General features: G+C 45.0%; 1 protein-coding gene across 1 annotated transcript in view; it reads left to right on the top strand.

Moving 5' to 3' along the window:
* LOC142576560 (3-oxoacyl-[acyl-carrier-protein] reductase FabG-like) overlaps positions 1 to 14,855 on the top strand; it is a 77,739-nt gene extending 62,884 nt beyond the window's left edge. Inside the window, exons 7-9 of the mRNA XM_075686733.1 lie at positions 1,518 to 1,554; positions 8,398 to 8,461; positions 14,579 to 14,855. Coding sequence (XP_075542848.1) covers positions 1,518 to 1,554; positions 8,398 to 8,461; positions 14,579 to 14,785 — 308 coding nt within the window. The 3' untranslated portion in view covers positions 14,786 to 14,855. The remainder of the gene's footprint in view (positions 1 to 1,517; positions 1,555 to 8,397; positions 8,462 to 14,578) is intronic.
* The last annotated feature ends 648 nt before the right edge of the window (positions 14,856 to 15,503 follow it).

Here is a 15,503-nt window from a genome sequence, read left to right as displayed (position 1 = left end):
CAATCATTTACGGCATAACGCACAAGGCCCGGTCATAATCTTGAAAGTACTAACAGCCAGGTTACATCTGTCATTCGTTCCCACATCAGTGGCAAGGTATTGACTGGTCATCGCAACGTTCGTGGCGCTCTTAGGCCATACGTAGCCTTTGCGCCACGAAACACTATACATCATCAATATCTAAAAAGTACGATTCAAAATAATGTAACGGCACAGAGCGCTTCTTACACTATATGTTATGGAAATCCACCGATTCTTTAAAAATTCCGTAAGAAAATTATGCCTGCAGTCTGCCACTTGATTAAACTTTGAAATAAGGGTTTAAGTAAATCGCCTTTTCACAAGAAACAAAACCGTTCATAGAATATTATTTTTATGGCTGCTGTAGACGATTCGACAAAATAGAACAAATAATCAAATCCAGCAGCACTAGTTAAGTTGAGACAACGCTTTTAGGACACAACAGATATTCCGGCAAAATATTCCAGTTTATCGTACTTTCGGACAAATGAGCGATGCATGATATTACAACTGGGACAAAGTGGACGCTGTGAATAAAATAACAAGCCTTATACAGATATTAATGTTTATCACGAAGCACCTGAACTGAGTCTTTTGTGTGTGTCCGTTTGCATTAAAATAAACATTATTGGATGCAGTTTACAAAATGCTATACACAAGGCTTTCTGAGATTATTAGGAGGAGGCCTAGTAGTATTGTGCTCCCAAAGTATGGCTAATCCTTTCTTACGTGAAATATGTTTAACGACTAAAATCATAATGGAAATCTTTATAGAGGCAGTGAATTTTAATTGTTACGAAGGGTCCTGCCCTCAAATTGCGTAAATCTTGGCTATCTTCTATTTTGCTGAAGATAAGGCATCATCTGACGAATAGTCTTTGTGCTGAAATATATTCCACAAGTAAAATATCAAGCAATACAAGCAAAACGAGACAAGAGCTTGTCTTTCTCAAGGCACTGACAAAGACAAGTGCGCACTTGTCAAAACGTTGACTGCGGCTTTTGCCTTGTTCTCGTTTTGCTCATCGTCTTCAATTTCAATCTCCCGCCTTGCTCGTGTTTTTCCCAAGCAACATAAAGATATATAAACTTTGTTCTCAAGCACAAGATAGGTGTGACCTACTGTGCTGCCAGTGACACGGTTTCCACCTGGAGCTTGAACGCTGGTTTCCTCAAATAGATTTTAAGCTTATGTACTATATCACTTTTAACCAGGTGGACTTTGTACAGACGCACTCAACGTACATTTTGGATAATTGCTTCAAGATGTTTTGCTTAGACAGAACGTAAGCCTATGGAGGAGTGATATATATGGATGCGAATCCTTTATTGTGAATTCCATGCCGAATCCTGTATTGTGGTCGTTTGAGGGACTCGTTCGCTGCAATGTGTGTTTGCGTTTTACACGTTATTTTCTAGCAACAATGAAAACGTTTAACACACCTTATTCAAAACTCAACAGAGTGTGGGAAGATATGCTTTTCTTATCCTTCCAGAATATGCCCCGTATGGAATTCGTGTAAACTCCATCAAGTGAGTACTAGTCAATAAGTTCTTTCCACTTTTATTCCTAACAAAACAGCGGCGCATGATATGCTGGACTCCCATCGCTAATGCCTTTGTCTACCAACATATTTTGCGATACTTCTAACTGTGGGCCGCTTAAACCGCAACCATATCGAGTGGGACTAGGGAACCCGTAAGGCTGCCTTTTTTTTAGATTCATGTTGTCGGTGTCCTGTCCTGTCCGTAGCCATATGCACCGTATCTTGCAGTTACAGTCCATCCGCATTGTCCATTTTGCATAGGGAGCATGTAAATTGAAATGCAGCCCATAAGACGCGCCGCTTACTATATCACATTGTGCAAATTGCCTCCAAACGGAGAGATCAACAGCAGGCGCCAGAAGAATCACGCCAGGTTCAGTGTTTCAAGAACGCGGCTTTGCTGGGTGTGATACCTTCTATCTTCCCTAGCGTTTTCATAGCTAACTCTACACCCACTCGTGATTACCTTAAGTAGGCACGACCTACTATGGTAATGGCTGGGTAAGATAAGTGTAAATAATCGATTGAATAGATGAGCGCTTAAGTTTTAGTTTCCTTTCTTCGCCCACTACTGATGACCTCATCTTCTTTCTTCGAGCACTTTCTCTTCGTTGGACCACAAAGAACACTTAGTCTTCTCTATAGTAAGACTAACGCGCCTTTAAAAGGAAGCGGAAACGTCACCCCGAATATTTCACAAATGCGTGACATGTGGCCGCCACTTTATTCTGCTCATTTGAAGGCCGCTCCCGACATTTCGCTCTTCTCTCATTTCGTTTTTCGTTGCTTCGCTCACTCTGTCGTAAATGTATGATTTTATGGCCGTTCGTAGTCTTGTTTCAAGACTGTCTATAGTTTATCGTGCAGTTCAGAATATAAATTTGGAACAAAAGGTTATTCATTCTGTATTCCCAATTACATGCAGATACTTGCACGTAAGCGCACGTATAAAAATGCCCAGCTTCTTGTTTCCTTCCTTGTCGCGGTCTTTTTGCGCGGTGCCGCCCTCGCGATGAGTCAGTACCAACTAGCCCGGTTGTCAGTTCTGCTGAAATTTCTATAAATTACGTAGAAAATATGCCCAGATTTGAAGGGCACGTGATCATAGGTGGAAAAGTGGACCGCAAGTTATAATAAAGCCAAGAGATGGGTGCATTTGGTACAATGCATATTTCACAGAAAATTACGACCTCTGCTAGTGTCAACAGTCACGTTAAAGAAGTATCTTACAACTCTGCCACAAATATAAGCACATATACCATTTCTCAAAGAAGTTCCCGGTGTGAAACTTTATTTCTTTGTGCGTGGTATTATGCTGAAGAAACTGGAATTAGGGAGTCGGATTTTACGTGTTCAGTGTAGAGAAAGCCTTGCAAGAAATTTGATGCAAATTCGCAAGGTGCCGGAGCTGTGTTTATATAACCCCTTTTTCCGCTTGATGTCTAATTTAGTTGAATAATAAAAGAGTGACGTGCCGAACAGAAATTCCGCGCAGAGAGCCACACTAAAGGATTTGGTAAAGCAAATATTCGGCACAACGGCGACGACAGAGTAGGCTACCCATCAAATTCACGTACAACTGCGAACGCCGAAGATTTGAGCCAGTTCCTACGTGAAAATCACCGTAGTACTGCACATATGACCGAAATCTGGATTTGAGCAGGGATGTGTGTCACCAGAGAGAAAGAAACTAGAACGGCAGAAAGAAAAGGCAAGAATGATAACCTGACGCATGTCCGCTTTGCGTGTGTCTTCAGCCTTTATGCAACGATTAAGGGAAACACAAACAGAATGCAGGAATCGGTCCTCACACACAGACGTAGGCAAACAAAAAAAGAAATGCTGCTGAACTTATGAAAGGGCTGGAATTTATCCCAGGTTTATGTTCTACATGATTGCTGGAGATGAAAGTTGATGTTGCAAGTATGAGTACTGAATGATGCGAGGAACCGCTGAATGAGCAGCTCACTGTTCATCCCCATCTGTAAAAGTTGAGTGAATGCTGTCAAAGATGATGTTGATTGCATTTTTTATGCAAGATGACTAGCACATGAATGATATCGTGCCCTTACGCACCGACAATAAAGGAAAGTTCCTGCAATGGTTTGCTGAAACTTTTGCGCCAAGCACTTTGTTGGCGGCATGCTGATTTATCATTGCCTTGACTGTGGTTTCAGCTACATAACGCAAGGCGTCACACTGTTTCAGCAATCTAGAAATACCTGGCGAAACGCCATATTTCTACTCTACCAGATCTCCCATATTCACTTGTTCTGCTACCACGTGACTTCTTTTTGGGAGCCATTGTGGAACGTGCGCTGTAATTGCAGCGACATGAAGACAGGACGTCAATACAAACTCCTCTGACTAATGCGCTGAAGAGCAACTATAAAGGAGCTTTTGCTGCTTGTTTCCTTGCTCTCCAGAAAAGGTGCCAGTTGTAGAAAGAAGGCAAACAGGACTACACTGACAAAAAGTAGACTCATTAAATTGCAACTTGAAATTTTTTTTTACGAACGCAGTCCTAGAGCCTTTCTAAGAAGGCTTGTGTATCGCAATAAAGAAAGGCACTGACGTCGACATAACCAGGTAGTTTCGAAATTGTGTTACTCCGTGTGACAAAGCCACGTACCCGCCGACGTCAATGCAGGCTGACTGTCCTCGCTCGGAGTGGGCTTGATTCAAAAGCCTCTGTAACAGAACCCTGCTTCCTTAAAACAACGACATGACTTCAAAGATATATTGAAACAGCTACAAATTGTTAAATAGAAAATGTACCCGGTATTATTCTGAAAGGGGCAGTGCCCGGCTATAGAAAGGGCGTGGCAGTCAGCATTGTCAGCACTGAAGCAATCGTCACAAAGGCAAAGGGTAGTTAATAGCAAAGTAGTAGTTAATAGCAAAGGGTAGTTAATAAGAAAGCCATCTATGGATATCACCGTCACATCAGCATCTACTCTACACACATGCTGCTTTTGTCGCTGTGTAAGCCTACCATATTTATGAATGCCTGCATTTTTGTGGCAATGTCTCTTAAAGGCGGTTTCTTGAAGCACTCGCCTCAATGTTTTGCCTATATTTCCGTAATGATCGCATTTGTGTTTCAATACGATCGCGATTGTTAGGGTACTTCGCGTATTTTCTAGCATCTGTCTATCTATCGGTCTGTTTGCCTCTCTGCCTGTGTCTGTAAAACTTTCCCGCCAACATGCCTCACTAAGTAGCCCACTGTCTATAGCTTCAGCATTGTGATGTTCTGAAATCGGAACTGCTCGAAACAAATGGTAGGGCCACCTGGGTGCGCGGGTATCTGATATTGCATTTTTTCTTCTCGTCAATTAAACCGTTTCATGAAAACTTGTGTTACTCGCGGTGTGCCACTACTGATGTACCTCTCTTGAATGACCATTTTTTACTTCTAAACCGGCAACCAGGTATGCCCCGCTCTTTCACTCTAACTTTGGTAGTATATTTAATGTGATTAGTCTTCCTATCATACTTCAGCCGGTTTCAGCAACCCAGTAGCCCAAGTTGCCTACCTGCTTGGGCCACTAGGCACGTGTCGTTGTTGATCTCGTGGTTGGTGCGCCATCGCCATTCCGTCATCGCGATCTCACTTGTCAATGCGTCGTATTCAGGCATTCTACTCCAAACCAGGCATCCAAGTTGTCTAATAAGTTTGGCCACTAGGAATGCGCTCGAGATGGTGATGCCCTTGTGATCATTGCATCACCACCCTTCAAATTTTGTCATGTGACTTTCATCATGCCATCGACATAACGCCGTCGTCGTGATAGTGGCCATGTTTTTGCTCCCACACGGTCGTTGTGACGTCGTGGTGTTCCTTCAGTCGTCGTCATTGTACCCTCCTGATCTGACTCGTAAGGCCGTCGTCGTCACGTCTGCCATTCCCACCCAGTGGCACAAGTTGTCTGATAGCATGGACCACGATGCATGTCTTCGAGATTGCAATGCCATCATGGTGTTTGAGCCGTCGCCATTCCAGATTCGTCAGCTGACTTCCTCCATGCTGCCGATGTCACGCCATTCTCACCATACAGTCTTTATACATTCGTTGTCACGCCGCCGTGGAGATGTCTTCAAGCCCATTTCACTGTTGTCATTCTAGATTCGTCATGCGACTGTCGCCATGCCGTCGTCGTCAAGCCATCGCCCTTCCATAGTAACTGTCAAATTATTGCTGTCATGCCATCACCGTCACGATTTCATGCTACCATCCACATCACTTGAAAAACACCATCCTAATATCTGCATGCCGTCTTGGTTGTGCCCATGCCTTAATCAATCTATCGACTTCAATCTTTCTTCGTAATTTTATCGTCAGTCATTCATGATTCTGTGGCCATATTATATCATTTTTATCAGACACTCACTATAAAGCAACCGTTATTATAGCCTCGTTATCGCACAGGCTTCGTGATGCAGTCGTCGTTACAGTAATGTCAACATACACTTGTTACCTCCTTGTCTTCATACCGTAGTCATGCCCTACTTGTAATTGCATCGTTGTCCTTACTTCGTTCTCACACCCTCGAAGGTCCACTGTGAACAATCTGACTTCAACAGCCTACTGTCGTCATACAATACTCGTCAAACCATTGTCATATAGCGTCATCGTCAAGCGGCCGTTTTTCCATGGCCATCACTAAGGTAGCGTTATCCCTTTGTAATCGTACCGTCATCGTCCCACTATCTCATAATATCATCAAATAATACAAATCTTCATCCATTCATTGTCGTCGTTCCTTGTTCTTCATTATATCTTAACCATTGCGTCGCCATAATCTCATGTTTATCCTACTGTTATCACAACATCGTCGTCATAGCGTGGACGTCAGACAGTAATTATCATGTATCCGTTGTCATACCGTTGTCGTCTTGCAGCCCTGGTTTTACCAGGCTCATCATTCAACCTTCGACAGCTGGTTGTCGTCAAACAATCATCGCACCATCGTCGTCACACAGTGGCTGTCATCTCATTCTCCTCATGCCGTCATGATCACGCTATCGCTGTTTTATCACTCTCATCATTTAAGAATCCCGGTCTCTTTGTCGTCACGTCGTCGTCGTTATGCTGGCTTTGTCATTACATCTTGGTCCATCTTTCTTCGTCCCTCCATCTTCTTCACTACATCAGCGTCATATAGGCGTCACTGTGCTGATATTTTTGTGGGCGAACTTCGCCAGCGAGTCTAATCACAAAGTGGAACGATATCGGAGTTTGTCACATACACCAGAAGCAAGGGAAGTCAGAGAACACTTAATACCTAAGTTAAATAAAGTTGACTTCAGGACTGCTGTGATTCGCCTCAATGCTTGACTGCTAATCCAGCTACAATCCACTGTCACCGTAAGATAATCTTTGCCCTAAATAATTGTAGTTAGCATAATTTACATAGTTCCTGAATCTTAAGCGTAGCTATCTAGCTTCTTACGATGCAAAAATGGCCTAAGTTGTCTACAAACCTGAGCCACTACGTATGTACTAGTGGGTGTGAGGCCGCTGTAGTCATTTCATTGTCTTCAACCTATCTTCGTTGTCTGACTCTTGTCATGCCGTCTTCGTCACGCCTTCAACGCCTACCCAGTGACCCAAGTTGTCTAGTAGCTTGGACCACTAGGTATGTGCTGGTGGTCGTGATGCCATCGCGGTTGTTGCACTGCCGCCATTCCAGATTTGTCCGCCGACTCTCATCATGCCGCGGTCGTCGCTTTGTTGTCGTTCGTCGCTTCGATAGAGTCGTCATGTTTTCCTTGTCACAGCACCGTCGCGATTCCATTTAGGGCGATCCATCGTCGTCACTCAAGCTACCCTCATCCAACCATCATCATCCCGTCGTTGCCACTCCATTCCCATCATTCACTCGTTGTCACCATATTGTTCTGATATTACAGTCATACCATCGTCATTACTGCGCTGCCACCACACTGTCATCTTCATGCAATCATTGTCATACCACCGTCGTGATGCTGTTGAAGCCCTTCCATGGTCATTATTCTAACTTCGACAACCGAGCCTCCGGCTCTCCCACCACAATGTCCGATATAAGCTTAATTACATTCATCGGTCCGTCAATGTCATGCACTTGTCATACTAACGCCGTCATACCGTCGTGCATTGCACTTTCGTCATAACATTTTTGTCGTACCGTCGTCGTCACGTTGATGCACTATTGGTGATTCAGTCATCGGTATGCCATCGTCATCCTGCACTCGTCGTCCTAGCATTCCTCACAGGCTGTCATCATCACGCTGTCTTCGTTATAGCATCATCATCATTTCAGAATTGCCATCTCACTGTCGTCATACCGCCATCGCCATGGGACCTTCTTCGTTCGAATAATATCAATGTTTCGTCGTCGCCCCATCATATTCATTCCGTCTTTATCCCCTAGTCGTTCTCATGTCGTCATGCTGATGGCCCGTCTTTGTTAGTGAGCAGCATAGGAAAATGTGCCGATAACGCAAACAGTGTATGTCGCATGTAGCCGAAGTAAGTAGCCATGATGACCACTACAGATTTTAAATAAAAATAATTTCTCAGATAGTGTCTGTCCCTACGTTGCTTGAATGCTAATGGCGTTAGCATCCACAAACATTTAGACATAGTCCTGCTATAATTTTTTTATCTTAGCATTTATTACTGACAGACGTGTTAAAATGTGGGAAAAAAAGCCTCTACCCTCAAGTTTTGTACGAACTTCGTATCTACTGCTATGCAAGCGCTAGACTAGCTGTGCCTCAAAAGGTTGCGGTCATACATAGCACGTGCGCTGTTGGTGTAATTTGTTTTTCATTTTTTCTTCAGTCCAGGCCCCATTGAAACGAAAATGGTGTTCAAGGAAGGAATGAGCTCCGAGACACAGAAAAGGGTAAGGCCTGGTGAGGCGCACCATAAGAAGAATGACTGTATCAAGGGCATCGAATTAGAACTGATAAGAAAACAAAAAAAATATTTTTTGCTCGCACCGAAACTAAATCAAAATAATGCAATCGTTTTTAAGCTGCTAGAAAAAAAGATCGGTGTGTGGTTCCCGTTGTCTATGCTTTCTGCATTGTTTTCATCCATGCATCTCATCTACTTGTGACTCAACTATGCTACCTGTTTTTATAAATACACACCATCATCCCGTGATCTTAAATGTGGTAGCACAGTTGCTACGCTTTTCGGCATATTGCGTTCAGGGGAGTAGTAGGTGTAGTGTCAACGTGACAATCTGCTGCGCCGCATCCTGTGCATGGACTCACCAGACTGTAATACGTCCACTGCAGCTGACCGGTGGAGTACCTGCAAAATAGAGCGCATATGCTTATTGCTTGTACCGAGCATGACTTCTGACTTTAGGCGTTCCTTAGATCCCATTAACAGCAGGCTATTCGTAAAAAACTGGTGTAGGCCATCGACCGGACATATCAGTGAAGCGAGCCATCACGAATCGGAGAATATTTCATTGACAAAGTCTTATATGCAAAGCTGTGTGCGGGCCCTTCAGACAAGGCAGTGTAATTTAAACAAATTCCACTGCTTGTCCTCATTATTACTCTTCCAGTCCCCTGTTTTTCTCTTCTTTCCTTTCCCCCTGTGTAGAGTAACAGGCTGGATGACGGCTCCGCATTTCCTGAATAGATTCTCCTGTCTTATGTACATGGCGTTATGTACATTGTCGAGTTAATTGCTGTTTCTGCATGCTCGTGGGACGTTATTCTTCGGTGGGACTTCTTAAGCCGTCATAATGCCATCATCGACTGTGCACGAGCTAAAGTTGATTTTTGCCTGCTGTGTGACACATCATTTCACGACGTTCTTCATCAGCCGCCTATACTGGAAGTGGGCAAGGACATCGACAATGCACCTGACTCTTTTTCACTTCTCCCAGTCTTCTGTGGTGCAGTCACCCATGCTACGGTCTTCTTTACAACGTCTGACATATTTATCTGTCGGAAAGCAGCTCCACTGCCTTTTTCAACGCCGGACATTGCCGCTGGTCTCAGCAATAGTTTTGTGTGCAATGCCGTTTCCGCGTGTCTGTTACGTAGCTTGTTTATTTATTTATTTATTTATTTATTTATTTATTTATTTATTCCTCAAATACCCCTGGAGAGGGGTTTTACATGAGGGCTACTTCAAAGGAAAATGCGTTCGATGGCAGTCCTGAACGCAGTCGCACTGGAGTGGTCCGCCGCATCTTCAGGCAGATCATTCCACTCTCTCGCTGTACGTGGAAAAAACGAATGAAGATAGGATGGTGTGTGCGCATGCGGGGAGTACACTGACTTTGAAAGATTGGTCCGGGGTGAATGGCGGTGAGGTGGCGATATGACGCTGCTACCAATCGGGGCATGATAAAATGTGTGATATAGAATGAGCCTGGACACTTGACGTCTCGCTTCTAGTCTAGGAAAATTCGCATTAGATTTTATAGCTGTGACACTTATCTATGAAGAATAGTCATGGAAGATAAATCGGGCTGCGCTATTTTGGACAGATTCAAGCACGTTAGAAAGATAAGTATGATGAGGGCCCCAAATTGAGCATGCGGAAATTGGTAAAGGTATCGACCGCGTAGAACACCTTGTCCCTTTGTTCTTTGCTAACGTGCAAGACGGAGATTGCCGTATTGACATGAACGAACTACATCTCGCTTCAGCGCTTGAAGAGTTGTAGAATGACATGTTATCTAGTTCCATCGTCGAAACACTAAACCCAGCCGAACACTCCGAGCTTTTCATCTTCTACACCGCTTTAGGCATTCCTTCGTTGTTTCTCAGCAGCAACTGGGCCGAACGTCGCAAGTGCAGCCCTAAACTGACACCAATTTACGCCAGCCGTTGCGTGTAGGACCATACCGCGTCTCTGTAGAAAACGTCGCGTCATTAACGACCAAGTCGACGATATGCTACGCCGTGACGCTGTTCAACCATCCAGCAGCTTCTGGGCCTCTCGGTCATTCTCATTCGCAACAAGGACTGGTGTATTTGCGTTTCGCGTTGACTTCCATAGATTAAATCACCTAAGGCGGGAAGATGTCTATCACTTGCCGTACGTCGACGATGCCCTTGGCAGCCTTCGAGAAGCTGGATCTTTTTCGTCCCAAGACTTGCGTTCTGACTACTGGCAGGTTCCGAGGGCTGAAGCCAATAGCCAGAAAACTGCATTTATTACACCTGATAGCCTGTATGAATTCAGCGTGATCCTTTTGGACTTTGAAACTCGCCTGCCATACTTGAAGAACTCGTGGACAATACGCAGCCTGGCCTCAAGAGGTCTATGTGTCTCTGCTAGCTCAAAGATGTGGCGTTTTCTATTCTGATATTCACGCCCGCCCAATTCGCCTTAGACACGTTTTCACGTCTTTAACCAGCGCTGGCCTGCAACTCAGCCTCAAAGAGTGCCGCTTAGCCGCTCAGGAGCTGACCATCTTAGGCCGCACCCTATCCAAGCACAGTATTCTACCCAACCCTGCGAAACTTCTTGCAGTGGTTGTATTTCTGAATTATATTAACATCAAAGAACTTAGCAATTTTGGGGGCCTATGTTCATATAACCAGCACTTTGTACGCAATTTGGCATCGATCATGTCGCTCTTGACCCTGCTCCCACGCAATGGCGCGGACCTCTCAGCCTGGTCTCCTGCTTGGAACCTCACGTTTGCTACGCTGCGTCGTCCTGACACGAGAGCTGCAACTGAAGTACATACAGACGCCAGGGCAGTCGTTCTTGGCACCGCCCTCGCCAATGAAACCTGGCTACTCCAAACACGACGTCGCCTATGTGATTGGAACGCTGACAGTGGCAGAATATAATTACAGCGTGACTGAAAAAAAAGAGCTTGGCTCTAGTTTGGGCGCTTGGCAACTTCCGCCCATACTTATACGGCCACCAATTTGACCTGGTAACAGATCCCCCCATGCTTTTCTGGCTCGCCATGTTGACAGATCCATCTGGCTTTCTATCACGCTGGGCACTCCAAATCCAGCGGCACAATGTTCGCATACGGGCATTGACAGCGGCGCCCTGTCCCGTGCACCTCTACTTCTGGACTCGACCTGCGGAACTACTTGCACAGACTGTGTTATCCATTACTTTGACTTCATTTGGCACCGAACAACGTCGTGACCCCTGGACCACCTTTCTTTCCACCTATCTTTCCAGATCATCAACGATCCATGAATCTCAATCCCTGCTACACAAAGTTGTCTATGATTATTAGAGTACTTAGATGGACGGCGGAGATGGCTAGTATATGGCTACTCGTCATTGCCCGCAGCTTAATGTCACAAATATATTCCTCCTTTCACGACAATACGCAGTGTCACCACGCCAGAGTACCTAAGGCACACGATAGTATTTGCTATCGCTACTACTGGCGGGGGATGAACACTTGTACGAAAGCTTGTTGAGTGATGCCCTGACTGACAACTTCACAAATTGGCGCATTTACGTGCCTCTGACGCTTACAGCCGCATCCGTTTCCTGTCAAAGCCTTCGATCTGGCCGCATAGACCTCTACGGCCTGCTCCGAACAACACCTTATTGCAGTCGGTAGATCATACTTGCTGTAGACCATTGGACACACTACGCCGAAACTGCTACTTAACCAAATGCTACAGCGCGGAAGGTAGGCTCTTTCACGCTACGACGCTTTATCCTTTGACATGGCGAACCTTGAGAACCCCTTTATGATAGAGGTTGCTCGTTCCTCTCTGATATCGTCGAAGCTCAGCTTTCGAATTACCACATTATTCATCGAATGAGCACGGCACACTATGCGCAGACCAATGGGCTAACCGAACGGTTCGACCGCGCTCTCAGTGATACGTTTGCGACGTACGTGGCACCTGACCGTGGTAACTTGAACTGCGTAATCCATTTTGCAGCGTTCGCATACGACACTTCGATACAAGCTAAAGAAGCTAGAATTTCCATCTTTCTTTCTCCTTACGGACGGGAGCCTTCGCATACCATAGACGCTGTCCTTCCATACCATCCTGACGTTTCCGAGTGTACGGAACTGCCCTACAAGACGAAGAGTGCCGCCAGCTCGTGCGAACCCTTTACATCGCAAAAACAACAGCGCCAGAAGGAAGGCTGCGCCGACTCATTGCCAAATTACACGTGCGCCCAAGGGTATCTATATGGCTGGCTTGTCCGTTGGCAAACTTCTGAAACTGTCGGGCTTTCCTCGAAACTCCTCCCAAAGTTGTAATGGCCTTACTGGGTGTTGGAGCTAACATCCCCGGTGAATTCTATAATCTAACCACTTTCATCATCTGACGACATGCATGAGGCGTCTCAAGCCGTACTATGACCTTCTGCCGCCAACCTCTTAGGCCGCCAGGATGGATCTTTTCCTGCGGGGACGATCGTTAAGGAGAAGACGCACCTCTGTGCAGCAACATCGCATACGCCCGACTTCCTCTGCTGGCGGTGATGTTCACTGGTGTCTTTCGAGACAGTGCCTCACGGTTCGTCGAACTCGTAGCATGCTTGAAGGACACCTTCAGCAAACCTCCTATCAAGGAAAACGGGGAACGACGCGGTGTTGTATAGAAATGGGCTTAAAAGCCGTAGAATCCTTTTCAGTTTACAGTACAGTGTTGTTTCACTTGTTCTGTGCCCATCTCAAAACCACATACGCTTCTGAAAACCACATGAATTTGTTCCTTAGGAATGGAAATCGTCTAAATAAGTGCGCAGATCTGCAGGTTAGGTTGAACAGCTTCCACACTTATTGGCATTAGGCAATTCACATTAAGTAAATAAATGGGAAAGCAAAGAGCAGTTGCAATATCGTAATGAGAACACGGTGACCAAAACGAGAACAATGTGAAATCAGGAGCAAACGTTTCGACATGTAAACTTGTCTTCTTCAACGCCACATATGCTTTCTTCGCCACAGTATATACAGGTGGGGTTTTTCTAAACGAGAGAGGGCGTAGTGTAGGTGGGTGCGCAAATAAGCGAAGTTGTGTTAGCGGCTAGGGTGTAGAATTGACAATAAAGGAGTGTTCACAAGGCCAGTGACACGGTCGTCTATCAATCATGTGCCAACTGCCGTGTCTTAGCCGGCGTGTCAACGACCTACACAGCAGCCCTCTATTACCTGTTTCGCTGGTGGTCATGGCCTATCGTGTCTATGACACAGATAACAAAAGAAGCCGCAGAAGCCCGTGATCCTTAAAAACAGCTGAAATGGAATAAATAAATAAATAAATAAATAAAAGGAAGAAGCCGAAAAAAACTGAGTAACCAAACTACCTGTTGTTGCTTATAGCTGGAATTTTAGCGTAGCGAATAGAAAGCTCCCTTGGAAACATTTATGCCTTATTCCTTGAACTTATGGATAAGGTACGACTCTCTCTGTTTTCTTTCTCGTTCAGAACGCACATTTGGCTACAAATCTATATCTTAAGTTCATCAAAGTTATGACCTGATTCGTTGAAATGCTCGGCGACGGTCTTGGGAAGCTTTTTAGCTGTGTCCGCGCGATGTCCGGTTAATGTAACGTTCATTGATTGTCCCGTTTCGCCGATATATTTTTTCTTACAGAAGGAACATTCAAGCATATAAACCACATCCGAACTTGTAGAAGCGAAGCTAGATTTGGCTTCGTGTGTATAACCATTTAGGGTGCTTTTAATTGTCATATCACTTTGAAGGTGCCTGTAGTTATTGCATCTGGGGCGACAATATGCTTTTATTACGGGGCTTGAAGGTGCCTGCAGGTGTGCAGTCAAAACTCGGGTTGTATATAAACTCCATGCGTATAAAGCAAGACCTTAGCATCACTGCACCTGGGGACCTGATACTGCCAACAGAGCCCAAATTCACGACGGCACGGCTTTAGAGGAGTTCTTCATTGTCACAAGAACGACGTCGTAATCTAAAATTAAACATATTTTGCCCATTTTCCCAATTCTGTTTACCAATCTTCACTCCGTTGTCTACAAGTGCGCAACAGTTATTCAGTGTAATATTTCTCTTCCAGCTCCGATCTATGTTGGAAACATCGAACATCATGGGTCGCATTGGCACCGTCGAAGAAGCCGCCCGTGCAATCGCTTTTCTGGCCTCGGACAACGCCTCATTCATCACAGGTCACTTACTGCCGGTCGATGGTGGCAAACTCCTAGTCGGGCCAATGGCGGCCACGCTGGCGGTAAAGAAGGGAGCAGATCTGCGTACCGCCAATTGAAATTACCAAATCAAGCGCAGAATTATCAACCCTGCTTCTGTGCGCACTATAATAAAGATAAATAGCAATCTATGAGGTGTCCACACTGCGTAAATTCTGGACAGCACTCCCTAAAGATGCTTCTATTAACGAGATTTAGTCCTTGGCAAAGAACGCGGGCTGTCTGTAGGAGATATTAGACACAAAATAGTAAGAGATAAATAGCCACGGAAAAGTAATATTCAGGTTGCAACCAATTTTACATAGAGCGAAAAAAAGTTTCAACAGGTCTCGGAAGACGGTAATACTGGTTTGCGCGGAACCAATTTGAACTTAGGAAAACCCATACCAAAGTATTACGGTGCGACTAACTTCATGAAGAATGTCGACGGTAATGCTAAAACCAATCAAGCAATGTAGCGACAGACCATATTCCTGAAGTGAATATTATTTAACCCTTCTATTGGGTCACTCTCAGCCTTTCGTTACAACTGCTATATACCACGTACTCCGATATTCTTCCACTTTGCTATAGCACTCGTTTGCCAAGGTAGCCCGTCACCATGGAGGCATGGCGACGACTGTATGACGCCGACACAGTGACGATGAAATGACGAAGAAGGAAGGATGTGGGTGGAACACCTACGGCGTGTAACAACAACGGCATGGCGATAATGCGACGTCAAGACATAAATTATTATGCTGGTATAACAGAGCCAGACTACTAGACAACTTGGAC

This window comes from Dermacentor variabilis, chromosome 3 (assembly GCF_050947875.1).
Source record: "Dermacentor variabilis isolate Ectoservices chromosome 3, ASM5094787v1, whole genome shotgun sequence".
Lineage (NCBI taxonomy): Eukaryota > Metazoa > Arthropoda > Arachnida > Ixodida > Ixodidae > Dermacentor > Dermacentor variabilis.
This window is presented reverse-complemented; position numbering and strand designations above follow the sequence as displayed.